This window comes from Ambystoma mexicanum, chromosome 1q, assembly GCF_040938575.1.
Source record: "Ambystoma mexicanum isolate Mex_15411 chromosome 1q, UKY_AmexF1_1, whole genome shotgun sequence".
NCBI lineage: Eukaryota > Metazoa > Chordata > Amphibia > Caudata > Ambystomatidae > Ambystoma > Ambystoma mexicanum.
This window is the reverse complement of record NC_090922.1, coordinates 1,208,587,087-1,208,600,525: the sequence shown is the minus strand read 5'-3', so window position 1 is coordinate 1,208,600,525 and position 13,439 is coordinate 1,208,587,087. Positions and strand designations below refer to the sequence as shown.

Genomic DNA, 13,439 nt, shown 5'->3' with positions numbered 1-13,439 from the left:
TTTCTGTTTTCTCACTAAATGTTTTGTTGTTCAGAATTGGAAACTCTCCAGCTGCATCATGGCCAGTTTGTTTACTGACCATCGGCCACTTGTCCGTCTTTTCCCTTGGTGGCTTCATTACTCCCACTGTTAATATTGCTCATCAGTGTTGGAAGCTGCCAGGGTCTTTGTGAGTATCTGTGCGGTATTCCATCGCAGGGGTTCTAATAATCAAGCTATTGACATCTTGAAATTCAGCTGTATCTGAAGAAGGATTTTTGTATTAATCCGTTAGACTACTGGCCGACAGCGATCAATTTCAGGGCGTGTTCTACAACCTCTGGCTTCCGTCTCGGCCATTGTCAAACATCTGTAGTTGAAATTGCTGATTTTCGAACGGTGTTCTCGTGACGGTTGTACCAGAAATCTTGTTTCCTCAAGTGTAGTTAGAACAACAGATACCCGTACTCTTATGTACTGTCATTTCATAATACCACGTTTTTAATATGCTTCATGTCTGACTTCTCATGCTTCCAGGCGCTGTACTCTTATAGCTGACATTTTTGCCCAATTCAATCGCGCATAGCGACAAGCATACTGTAGGGGTAAATAAACGGTGCCTAAAAAAAACGTTTCACCCGCTAGAATATTCCGTTCCCCTTTTGATTGGATATTCGATGTCCCTATTTCTATTGGTCCGTCGTTTATTTTCGGCTCAAATTCAAGGCTGGCATTGGTTGGATCGTAGCATGCTGTGTGATTGCACCGATGCCATTGGATGTGCCTCGGCTTACTTTGCTCATGCCAAGCTCCCATTGGCTGGGACGCGCCCCCCGGTAGCTTGGGCCTGGTTCCCGCTTTCGCAGTTCCTCATGCTGTTTTTGTTGTGCAGTTCCTCCACATCCGGGCTTTACGGGTGACCCGAGATGTGACCCCCTCCGTACGGAAGACATGGCGGAGGTAAGTTGGCAAGCCGCATTGAAACATTGAGCAGAGTTCGCGCACAGGGGCTGTCATTGCAGCGTTCGGGAGACTATGGGGATCCTCCCTTCCGGTGTTATAACACTGGCACATACAGCCAGCCAGTGAACTTGTTGCTTTTACTGTGCAGCTTGTGGGGGGTGTTGGCATATAGTGTGGTCTTTAATTGGGCGTGTGCATTTGTATAAACCCTCAATGTCACTCCCAGTAACGTCCGTCAGGTTTGTAGCGACGACTTGCCTCTGCTTTATATGAGCAGATTCCCTGGAATCTACGTATGTTAAGTTTATTTTGAATTGCCTGTATGCCGTGCATCCCAAGGAAGATGCACACCTGTCGATGCACAGCACACCTTTACTCACAGCAGCCCCTTAAATATTTGTATGTGCGAATGCTCCACTAAAATCGGCGCCTTTGTTTCCATTTATAAATTTTCCTTGGAAATTGGGGGGAGAGGCTGGGGGGCGTCTTTCTTCGTATTGTTCCTTGGCCAGGCTGTCAAATCCGAATTCTCACCCGCCATCAATACTCGGCAGATTAGAGACCGTCTGCTTTCTCCATTGATGTTAAGTGCGGCGAATGTAGGTTCTCTGCAGGGTTAGGATTCAAGCTCTCAACTGCGCACGGTTTTCTATCCTGCTATTTTCTGCTGAGCGTTTCTCTTAGCCCGGGGTCACTGACATCTGCGCCCACTCCTTTTTGTTTCTCTTTCACTCATCGTGTTTACTTGGGTGATCAATTAGGCAGGCGTGGATACCACTTCATGTACTTTTTGCGGTCGCCTATAAATACGCACTATAAATTTGGATCAACATCTCTAACACTAGCACGGGCGATACGGGAATAATCTGCAGATACGTGTTAAATTTTGTTGATTCAATATGCTACAGCTACACTAACACTTGAAATGCATTTTTCATACACTTGCACATTGCCAATACTGCTCAAAGGAGAGACCATTGTCATAGCGCCCTGTCTCTTTAGGACAGAGGAGGTCACGTGACGAGAGGGGATGGGAGAGAAAGTTAGTTATGCTTTGTAATTCAATTAAGAAAGACGTGTTCACGTTAGCTGGTGTGCGGTCCGTTACTTCAGAGGCCACTCTGGCCTTACAACTGGCGACCAGCATCCTCCTCCAAAGCCAGCGATCCCAATGCGCTAGGCAAGGACACCCGATCCTGAGCCCAGCTTTCCCGTTAGCGGACCTAATCCTAGGTCATGCTGGAATCCTCATTATTCGGCAACCTTACGACGCAGGCTCCCGGGCCCTATTGCCTCCGCCACCATACCCGATCCCGGGTTGTGGTGCTCTCCTCCTCCGGCGCACAAACTCTACACACGATCCCGGGCCTGACCTCCTCCTTCCTGCTACGGCCACTGCAGCCCTGCCCATTCCGACGGGTGTGGCAATGCACACCAGGAAAAGAGTGTGAAGAAAGAAGCGCAAACTGGACCACACCCTCCTGGAGCCGCGCGGCAACCCGCCAGCGGCTATGATTAGCAGCTTCAATCCACAGGTGGGTGGTGCCTCACCTGTTTCAACGTACACCTACATACCACTGAGCCCAGCAACCTATCCCTGACACGGCAAGCGGCAGGCGCCCTCCACATTCTGGGAACAAGGGCCCCACCTATCCTGCGAGCACAATGAGCTCCCCTGACCAGGGAGGACAAACCCGGGCACTCCCAGCACCTGTGGCAAGGTCCAACAATACAGCATGGCGAATGCCGCCACCTTTCTTCCTCACACCACAAGCTGACAAAGGGCCACGCTGGACAGAATGGCTCGAGGATTTTAATAACTTAGTTGCTGCGGCAGGGAATGAAACCTTGCTGAGGCTGCGCAGCATGTTTCTCAACACAGTTGGGACAGAAGTCAAAACGATTCCACCGGTGGAACACCCCGACTTCGTCTCGCTAATCACGGCCCTTGACAAGTGGCTGGTCATAGAGCCCAACAAATTATGGGAGATATATTTTTAACCAATGCACCCAGAGGGTTGATGAAACGGTCCATGAATTCATCACTAGGCTACGGATCAAAGGGGCACACTGCCAATTCCATGCATACTCGCTCTAGGAAGCCATCTGTCTACGTGTGATTGAAGGATGTATCTCTCCGACACGCAAAAAACAATTGCTTAAAAAAACCCTTGGCCATTGAGGAGGTCAGTGAAATGGCCAGAATCCTCGAAAGAGTTGAAAGACTGGCAACACACATGTCTGGCTCTGCGTCCACGAAACCAGAAAAAACCAAGGTCATAGCGGCGATTCACACCAACGGCCCCGGCCAACAGTCGACGGACACCGTGGATGCAACATCACTGCTACCACATGCAGGTACATGCCCGACCCTCACCCAAAAGTGTGGCAACTGTGGAAGGGAAGGACACTTTCAGTCAGTCTGCCGGGAAGGCAGGCCGTTCCGCACACCACGATGCCCCAGTACAGGTCATACAGAGGCCACCACAAACGCAGCCCTACCAGATGCGACCACACCAGCAAGGACCTCGAAGATATGTGAGTAGTTGAGGAACTCTACCCAGAACAAACACCACAAGAACATGAGGAGCAAGACCCCATCCCACACATCCACGATGAATACGATGGGCCTCCCCCGCGCCAAGAATAGTACACCACAGTACCATATGGCTATGACTACATGAATGCTCAATATGACCCATTCGCGTCAGAGGACTTCGTCAACCTCATTATGGATGACACAAAAGTTGGTGAAGCACCGCGGGACACTGCTTCGTTTCCTTATTGACTCAGGAGCCACTGTAAACATAATGGATGAGAGAGTTCCTAAGACAAACCAAAACTAACACAGGCAACATCCAAGATCTTCCAATAGGGCGCTGATACCCCACTACACTCCGTAGGGTCCTTCAGACGTTGCCTCATCCATCAGAGCCGTGCCACGACATCTACCATCTACGTGATTAGAAGCCTGACGAAAGGGAGGCGCCTCCTCGGCCTCAGATCTGGGACTGATAGACATTCACATACAGGAAGATGACACTATCCTCTCCTTGGCTCCCCTACCTGAACCAAGGGATCACATCTGTTCCATGCAAGTAAACGCATCAATTCCTTCCATCATCACAAACAAAACAATCTTGACTGAATTCCCACTCCTATGCGCTGGGCTAGGAAAAATGAAGGCCCACCAGTCAAAGTGCACATTGACTTGTCTGTGTGTCCTGTTCCTCAACACCCACGCAGAGTTGGCTTCCATCTCCAGTCAGCTGTGTCGAATGCTCAACCAACTACTAAAGAACATCATCGAGCTGGCCACAGGCCCAACCAACCCCATGAGTCTCACCTCTAGTCATCGTCCCAAAGGAGGGTGGTCACCTAAGACTCTGTGTTGATATGAGAATGGCCAACACCGCGATTCAGAGAGGGAGACATCCTGGCCCAAGAATAGAGGACATGATCGTACAGCTCAACAAAGCTGTCCTCTTTTCAAAGCTTGACTTAAACCAGGGCTACCATCAAATGGAGCTTCACCCTGAGTCCAGGGTCATCACCACCTTTGCCACCCACGATGGACTCTTTCGCTACAAACGCCTGCATGTCGGCAGTAGAGATATTTCATGAGGCGATACGACAAATCATCCGACCAATAAAAGGAACACTTAACTACAGTGATGGCCTCGTATTCGGAAGATCTAAGGACGAACATGACATCGCTCTAAGAGCAACATGCAATGCTATCCAAGAGGCAAGTCTTACACTTAACATAGAAAAATGCAGATTTAGTAAATCTAAACTCAAATTTTTCGGACACATATTCTCAGCGGAATAAATGACCCCCCAGACCATGATAAAGTCTCGACCATCTTCAACCTGCAAGAACCCTGCCAAGCGGCAGATGTTGGATCATTTCTGGGCATGGCAGGCTACTGTGCCAAGCAGCCTTTGACTCCATCAAGCAAGCGCTAGCAGAAGCCAGGAGGCTCACTTACTTTGACCCTGAATGGCATACAAAAATTGTGGTAGACGCCAGCCCGGTGGGACTTGGAGCCATCTTGGCCCCTACTAGTGGCACAGATGCCCTTCCGAGACACATTGTTGCCTAGGCCAGTAAGGCACTGGCCCCTCCGGAATCCGCATACTCACAGGCTGAAAAAGAAAGCCTTGCAGCAGCATGGGCGTGTGAACACTTCCACAATTTCGTCATTGGAAAGAGGTTCACCCTCATCACGGACCACCAGGCCTTGCCGTCACTCTTTGGAAACCCCAGGACGAAAATGCCCCCAAGGATAGGGCGATGGGGCATCGGGCTTCAAGAATACGACTTCCAAATCATTCATCAGCTAGGGGGAAAACAATCTAGCAGATTACCTGTCAAGACACCCAGTGGGCAAGCCTGTTTCTGAGACAAGGAGACACTGGATACATTAACTATCTTACAGCCAACGCCCTACCACCGGCAATCTCTGTATAGACCGTAGCGTTAGCCTTGGCGGCAGACCCGTCGATGGCTCTGGCCAACATCCGAACTGAAAACGAGTGGAAGGACTTCGTGCAATACTCCGTCATCCAGGGGTATGCAGGGATGAACTTGAAAGGTTAGCCAAGGTACACACAGAATTGGCTGTACAAGACAAATCCATCCTCCTGCGTGGATACCGATTAGTCATCCCAGCGACTCTCCGCTCCGAAGTCATCAAAACAGCCCACGAAGGACATCGAGGAGCAGACAACACCAAGAGACAATTGAGGTGTTATGTATGGTTCCTGTTCCTGGACGCTATGGTGGACCGGTGGGTGAAAAACTGTGTACCTTGTCAATGCACAGCCAGAGCTGAACCCCCCCCCCCCCCCCCCCCCCCAGTCCCGCTGCGACCAACCCAAATTCCAGACCATCCGTGGGAAAGGGTCGCTGTCGACTTTTACGGACCACTTGAATCAGGTGACTACTTACTCCTCTTCATAGACAAACACTCCAGATTCCCCATTGTCAAGAAAGCGAAATCCACGGCGTTCGCCCAGGTGGCCGCCATATTTGATGAAGTCATCAGTGAATGGCGGATTCCCGAGGTTATCAAATCAGAAATGGTCCACCCTTCTGTGGCCACGAATTTGGAATATTTGCAAAACACATCGGGTTCAAACATAAAAAAATAACACCACAATGGCCCCAGGCCATGGCATGGCAGAAAGATTTATGGCGTCCATAAAAAAAAGTCCTACAAAGAGCGCGGGTGGAAGGCTTAAACCCACACCAGGCACTATACCGAATGCTAAGAGACTATCTCAGTACAGCCCACAAGGTTACGAACAGAACACCAGCAGAGCTGATGAGGTACCACGTCCGCACGAGGATAGTCAGCAACTCTGGAAACTAGCCCGCAGCAGACCCAGAAGTTCTAAAGAGAGACGCAGAGAGAAAGCAGAAGACGAGACTAGTGACGGATGAGCGCAGAGGAGCTCACCCGAAGGAGTTCCAGATAGGGGAAGAAGTATGGGTCCAACAGCCCATGCAGAGGAAAACTGGTCCCCAATTTGCACCAGCACCCCTTCAGGTCAGAGCGGTAAAGGGGACAATGGTTACCGCCTCCAATGCTGGGAAAGAAGTAACTATAAATAGCTCGCAGTTTAAACATGCCGGCAGAGGAAGGATCACCAACTCGGGAGCCAGAGGACCCCAGTCACAAGACGAGCCGTGTATTCTGCTAGAACCACCACATTAGCAGCAAGAGGAACCGTGTGACGCACCAGATGGACACACAATGACGGAGCCTGCCCGGCGACCACAGAGGAACGTCAGGAGGCCTCCACGACTACTTGACGAATGTTAAGAGTGCGTACGGACATTTGCCCGGGGGTGTTGTCACGGCTCTCTGTCCCTTTAAGACAGAGACTGGGGGAGGTCACGTGACCCGTGACGATAGGGGGAGGAGATTGGGAGAGAAAGTTAGTTGCACTTTGTAATTCAATAAAGAAAGACGTGTTCACGTTAGCTGGTGTGCAGTCCGTTACTTCAGAGGCCACTACGGCCTAACAACCATCTGCTTTAACTGAGTTCAAATGTTTCCGTGTGTACTTTGAACTAGGCCGGCGCATTTTTGGAACATGTTGATGATTTAAAAAAATATGCTTAATTTTTTAGTAAACAAAACGCACGTTATCATAAAGAATAATGTGCATTACCAAATGATGAAACTACATTCTGCGTGTAGATATGTCCCTCAAGACCAAAACACATAAGCTCATTTCACCAGCCTAATTGCATTTCAGTTCCGTTTTGCCTGGTAGTTTCTTGAAATCGCTATATTTATTTATTTATTTATTTACAATGTTTGCTTCATGTTCCACTGAGCACCATCAGTGCACTTGAGCAGTAGACGAGTGTAAAAGGTGGGTGGGGGATGGGGTGGGTTTGTTGACTCTCAAGGTTAGTGTATTTTCCCATTTTAATCGAAACTTGTGTAGCCTTCTAGTGTTAAATAAAGTTTAAGTATGTACTGGTTATATACGCTCGTTCCTCAGAGTAATGTATGGTCGTTTTCGGAAGACTGCATAATGGATCTTTATTTTTTTGAGTGGTGGTGAGTTTCACTTTTGATGAGTTTCTTTATCCCACATTTATACAATTGTGCGAACACCTCTACTGAGAACTAACATGTGCAAATACCCTTTTTCTGGGATGATTCCCACCCCGGACGGTCTGCAACCACGTTTTTGATCGCTGCATCTTTTTCAGATTAGACATGTCTATTTTGTTTATCAGTCTGCTCCCGCCCACCAGGACAGTCCATTAATTGGTTGTCCTATGAAGAAGACTATCAACAGTAACCCAGTTAATGTGTTTGGGCCTTGTTGGGTATCATCAGTGAGGTGAAGCTGTCTTTTCTAGGGCCCAGAGCACATGATTGTAGACCCTCCTGAGTTGGGACCATCCCTTGTAACAAGTTATTTGGACATTTTTATTCAGTCAAGGGGCTCTCGTATTATGAAAAACTTGGCATTAACCCTTCATTACTAAGAATAATGTAGATGTGGATCACTTGCTCACTGTTCTTAGAAAGGCATAGCTTCACCTCACTGATGCCCAGCAAGACAGACACTGGAGCCTGGCACTGTGTTTATAACGCTTGCTCCGAGGAGAATTGCGTAGCATTGGCGCTGAACTGACCTTGGATGGGACCTGGCTGATCTACAAATGGATTCCTCTCCTGTTAATGTACAGTGAGAAATAACATGGTTGTAGACTCTCCTGAGTGGGAACCATTCCATCAAACAGGTTAATTGGCATGTTCATTCTCAGTTGAGGGACTGTAGTGTGTCATTGGGTTATTTTTGTAAAGAAGGGGTGTGTGTAGTATTTCATTGTAGTATTTAATTTTAGCATTGTGCCGTGTATCATCTTTCATTACCTTCTGTTAGATTCATAGATACAAAGCTTTGGCTTTGGAATATGGAATCTCGAATTGTGGATGGGAGGTTTTCAGAATGTGGAATGTAGAATGTAGATGCCTTGGGGAATGATGCACATAAAGTCCAGCTATTTGCTGTATCCTGATCTGACCGGTGGGCTAAACCCCTAATCTTAAGTAAACCTTCTCTCCTAATTTAATTGTGTGAAAGAATTCTTCAGGGACTCCCACATTTTTTTTCATATTTAAGAAATGTATGTGAAGTGCAATGATTGGGTATTTTTTTATGTTTTAGCTCAGAGTATACATTTTGTATGGGAATGACAACCTTATCTCTTAAAGATCTAGGCCGCTTGTCAAGAAAGTTTGCTTTTGAACATATATTTTGACCCACCAAATGCTTACTGAATTAGCTTTGAAAAGGAGACCTATGATTAAAGGCCCTCACAGTCCACTTGTGGACCTTCAGTAAATAGCCTATTTGGCCTGCAACTGAAGGGTTTCATTCGAAAGTCTACCCAATGTTTGAGACCCTAAACAATTTGTGAGGGATAGTAGTGATGACTATGGGGTAAACATGTATTAGAAAATTACTACAACTCCTACCTTTTTATTTTTCTATTCAACATTATACACATTCTTTACTGCGGAATCTGTTACAATTTTCTCATCGTGGGTAATGTGTGTTTAATATGAACATGGAAAGTAGCTAGGGGTGGGGGCGTTGCCATAATGATTTTGAGGTCGAAGAAATGTAGTTGCGTTATGGCTCCTGTGACCTGTGTGTATCTTTTGCTGCCCCAGATGCTCTCTGGACAGAAGCAGACATGCATTTGTAGAATTTAAATCTTTGTGATTTAATTTAACTGGGTCGTGTATAGTGCAACATTTGTCTTTTAATGGCTGCTTGGCCCTCCGTTCTGCAAAGAAGTTTGTGGAATTAGAGGGAAGGGGAAAATGCTAAACATGAGGTGTTTATTCCTGCATACCGAAGTACCCACTATGTTTGCTGGTATGGTTCTATGTGAGTGGGGTTAGGGCACCCATGGTTTGTGTTTCGATAGAGGACTTATGCTCTGTTTGCTAAAGAGGCACACGTTTTCTGGTGTTCTAGTGGGCAGATGTTGGCCAAAGTCGTCGTTGTGAGTTTGGGTACTGTTCAAGAGGAATGGCTGCTGCTTTGTATTTGCAGACTGATGTAAATTGTTGCGTGGAAAGAAGTAGAGTTGCTTGTTAGTGGGTGGGAAGGTGTTTGTTATTCGGGCCAATGCCCGTGAACTTTGTTTGAAGTGTCCATGTAGAGTTCAATGGGCCCAGGGATTACCTCCATCGATTGTGCTGTTCAGACATTGTTGTAATTGTCAACATTTGTGTTAGCTGCATTGGAAAGCGTTGTGTGATATATATTTAGTAGCAGACTTTCATACTACTTTTACTCCGCAATCCTACGTATATAGTTCTAGATGCTCATGTAGAGTGTTCTGTAAGTGATGTCACCTGTAGAATTTCTAGGGGTCCTCAACAGCGTTTGAGAAACCAGAAGGGAGATCTGTGGGGTACCTTCAACAAAGCATATGCCATTTCCCTACCGGTGCATTGCTTCATTGGCGATGAGTTTTCAAGGGACTGCAGGGTACTCGCAGAGCAGACTCACGCCAGATACACAGCGGGCACCAGATCCAGCATGGAGATAGAGAAGGTGCGCAGGCGACCCGCAACACAGCTCGGCCTGATGACTGCAGGTGCAAGCAAGCTGGCTCATTGATGTGCGGGGCTGTCTCTCCCTTTTTGTACAGCCTTTCGTATATAAATCGCATATATAAATGCATTTTTGTTCATTTGCCCTATTTGTTAAGAAAGTGAATACATTGATACAAATCGGATAAATTACCTGGTTCCTTGTACCTGTATTTTTAAGAGCCCACAGCAACATTAAAGTAGCAGTTTTCTCAGGAGTTTTATATAACCGATCAACGCAACATCTATTTTTGGCCATATATCGATCCATTGTATTTTTCTTTCAACGCATCGTTCCATATATCTAGAGACATTCAAATCTGCAACAAGTGTCTTGTGGTGACCTAATCAGTTGATCCGTTGTCCTAAGTTCAAGTACCCTGGCAACAATAAATCATACCCTGCACCCCTCTGCGACATCAGCCCCGAAAGCCATGCTACGCCCCTGGTCACAACATTGGTGCAGAGCATAGAAAAAATGTCCTTTGTCCTCCTATGAAATCGCAGTACGCTGCTTGCTTCCCGATGTGGTGGCGTCTGCTCTCGCGCAAGTGTGAGCTGCTACGTTATTTCTGTCCGAGTCTACTTTGAACAAATTAGCCTTTCTTTGTGGTCCCTTTCTGAAAAAATGTTAACGTTGAAATGTGATTCGAAAATCTCAGGGCCACAATCGAGGGAGCGCACAGTTTGCCGAAGCCACGCCACAAGGTCGGCATTGGTTTAAATTGGTTTAAAATCTTTGTTTATACTAGTTTTCACTGCATAACATTTTACTAGCAGGCTTTTCCAAATAAACCGTAAAATATATGGACATTATAGACTTTTGTCTTAATGCCAAAAGTGAATTGCAGACACAAATAATCGCCCAATGACACAAGATATATTTCAATATAAATAGTATTTGTTCCGTTCATTATTTAGTAACTTTTGTGATTAAAAGTCTCGATTTGACAGATGTGAGAAACAGACAAAATATTGAGTTGGCAGCAGGGGTTAACGGTGCTCTAGTGTTTCATGGCGGTAGGAGAGGAAGAAGGCTTGGATACAGTGCACTGGTTTTTTAAAAACATTTTCTTATGTGATTTTATTGGAAACTCTATAAATCCATGGGCATGATTTAGTAAGGACAATAAACTGATACAGATGGCTATAAATGTATAGAAACTGGGTAAGCTAGAAGCAGGGAGAAAGCTGGGGCTAGAAAAAGAAAAGAGCAATATAGGGCTAGAAAGTGTGATAAGAAGTTCAAGAGAAATAGAGGCCGAGAATGAGGGAGAGCTAGAAGGAGCGGTGATAGAAACTTTGTGTGAAATAAAGACACAGAGGGAGGCAGACACCGTAGGGTTATATAAAAAAAAGATGCACAAAAAGTGGGAAGAGAAAATAGAAGAAAGTAAACGTGTATGGTAGAGAGCAATATATACAGAGGAGTTTTATATAACATTTGAAAAATAGAAAGTGATAAAGGGATCCTTCTACAAAAATGAGTGTTAATATGGAGATTTTGAGTCCTTTAATCGGATTATGCGACATGCTGAGTGGGATAGAAAAAGAAATAAGAATTCTGTATAATGGGTGTAGTAGACAAAGAGTAGGAGATCGGAAGAATGTGAGAATTTAACAAAGACCAATAGCGTAAGTATGATGGTGAAAGGGAGAGATGAGTGGTATGTAAAGGAAATGGAGAGACCAGACGTAAGGAGAGCAAATGAAGATGGAAAGAGGAGATGAATACAGAAGTAGCGACAGAATAAGAACAAGATCAATTTTATCAAGATAATGTACTTAATTAGAGTTTCAAATATATAAGATAGTAAGACTACTAGAAACAGATGAGACAGGATTATACTTGGAGAAGGTAAGACCGATAGGGACATGAGGGAAATGGTTATTGAAATTGTGAACAGAAAATAAATTGGGATAGAGTATTGACCTAAAGAGAAATATTCATCTAGGTAGACTTTAATATATAGATGTGCATAGAGAAGGAGGGAGAAACAGATTTTAAAAGATTTTGACAGCTACAGAGATAACAGAGAAAAGGGTAGCTAAAGAGTTAGCTGGAGAGAAGGGAGAGTAAGACTGATTAATAAATTGATGGAGAAATTATAAGCGATCATAGGGGGAGTTATAATGTAAAATACAGATAAATACATAGAGCATAGATTAATAGTCAAACGGAGATGGTAAAAAGATCAGGACCGAACAAACCATTGTCTGAATTGGCGAGAGTAAAAACAAAATGCTGCAAGATGGATTCAGACTAATCGATCCATGGAGAGGGAAGGAGCGAAGAAGAGAGACAAACATATCCTGGAGGGGGGGGGGAAGCGAACGGAAGATTTATAGGTAGAAATATGCATATAACCATTTGTAGTGCAAGAGTTTGAAAGGTAGGTAGATATTATAGTATCAAAAATCTGAGAAATTGAGAGACAAATGGAGAAACAGAAATGCCTATGGAGGAACATGTGGAGGGATGGAATCATTAAATACAGAATAATTAAACATCTGGTCAAGGCTCACCGGAGAGTAAGTAGAAGTCTGTCTTCTCTTCCAAATAATACGGCTGTACTTCCATTTGCTGTGTCTGAGTAATTAAAAATGTTGAAATGAATGAACCTTAACAATCTGAGAATTTATCACAATAACAGCCTAACCGGGAGGGTGTGATTTGTATTCCTTTTGCTATCTAAAGTCAAGCATATGAGCCTCTGGCAAAATAAACAAATAAAATAATTTGGCAATTCCCAAGAACAATAGGACAACCATTATTTTACATAAAATACATTTTGGAGTCAATTGTCACTGATATAGGGATAGCGGGAGAAATATAGATACAATAAGTATTGGTAGTTTGTACTTGGCTGAATGCGTGTGAAGAGAGTCGGAACAGAATTGGGAAGTAACTTACGAGGTAGTCTTTGGTGACCCTTTTTAGTGAACTTGGTGGATGAATACATTTCAGACCAGGTGCATTCTGCACATGCGGAAGCGATTACCTCTTACATCCTCGGACAACCTTGGCTCTGTTAACCTCGGAATCAGGGATGCCATACTTTAGCAGAAAACAAGCCTTCTCTGCCTATGCCCCAAGACTATGGAACCGCCTCTTGTCAGCATCAGACTCACCCCCATGCTCCTACGATTCAGAAAGGACCTGCATCTTCAAGGAATCACTCTGCCTCAACACCTAGGCCATCACATCCCCCCCCCCCCTCCTGGTGCCACCGGACTCGCTAGGCGCCACCGGCCCTTATCTTCCCTGCCACCTGGTACAGCTGTACCCCTCCTCTGTATCCCACCTTGTACTGTTATCTCTGAAAAGCACTCTGTTATGCATATGTACTG

The 13,439-nt window shown here is 45.5% G+C and overlaps 1 protein-coding gene across 6 annotated transcripts in view; it reads left to right on the top strand.

Annotated features, from left to right (window-relative positions):
• MIER1 (MIER1 transcriptional regulator) overlaps positions 1-13,439 on the top strand; it is an 846,254-nt gene that overhangs the window by 244 nt on the left and 832,571 nt on the right. For 2 of the 6 annotated variants that reach the window (XM_069641949.1, XM_069641955.1), the window contains exon 1: positions 787-939. The exons of 1 other annotated variant lie outside the window; for it this stretch is intronic. Coding sequence is in view for 1 of the 5 variants with exons in the window: in XM_069641952.1 (XP_069498053.1) it covers positions 931-939 (9 nt within the window). In the remaining 4 variants the exon portion in view is untranslated. Of the gene's footprint in view, positions 1-141; positions 170-786; positions 940-13,439 lie in introns of those variants that run through there. 3 more of the 6 variants (XM_069641950.1, XM_069641954.1, XM_069641952.1) reach the window with 3 other exon arrangements.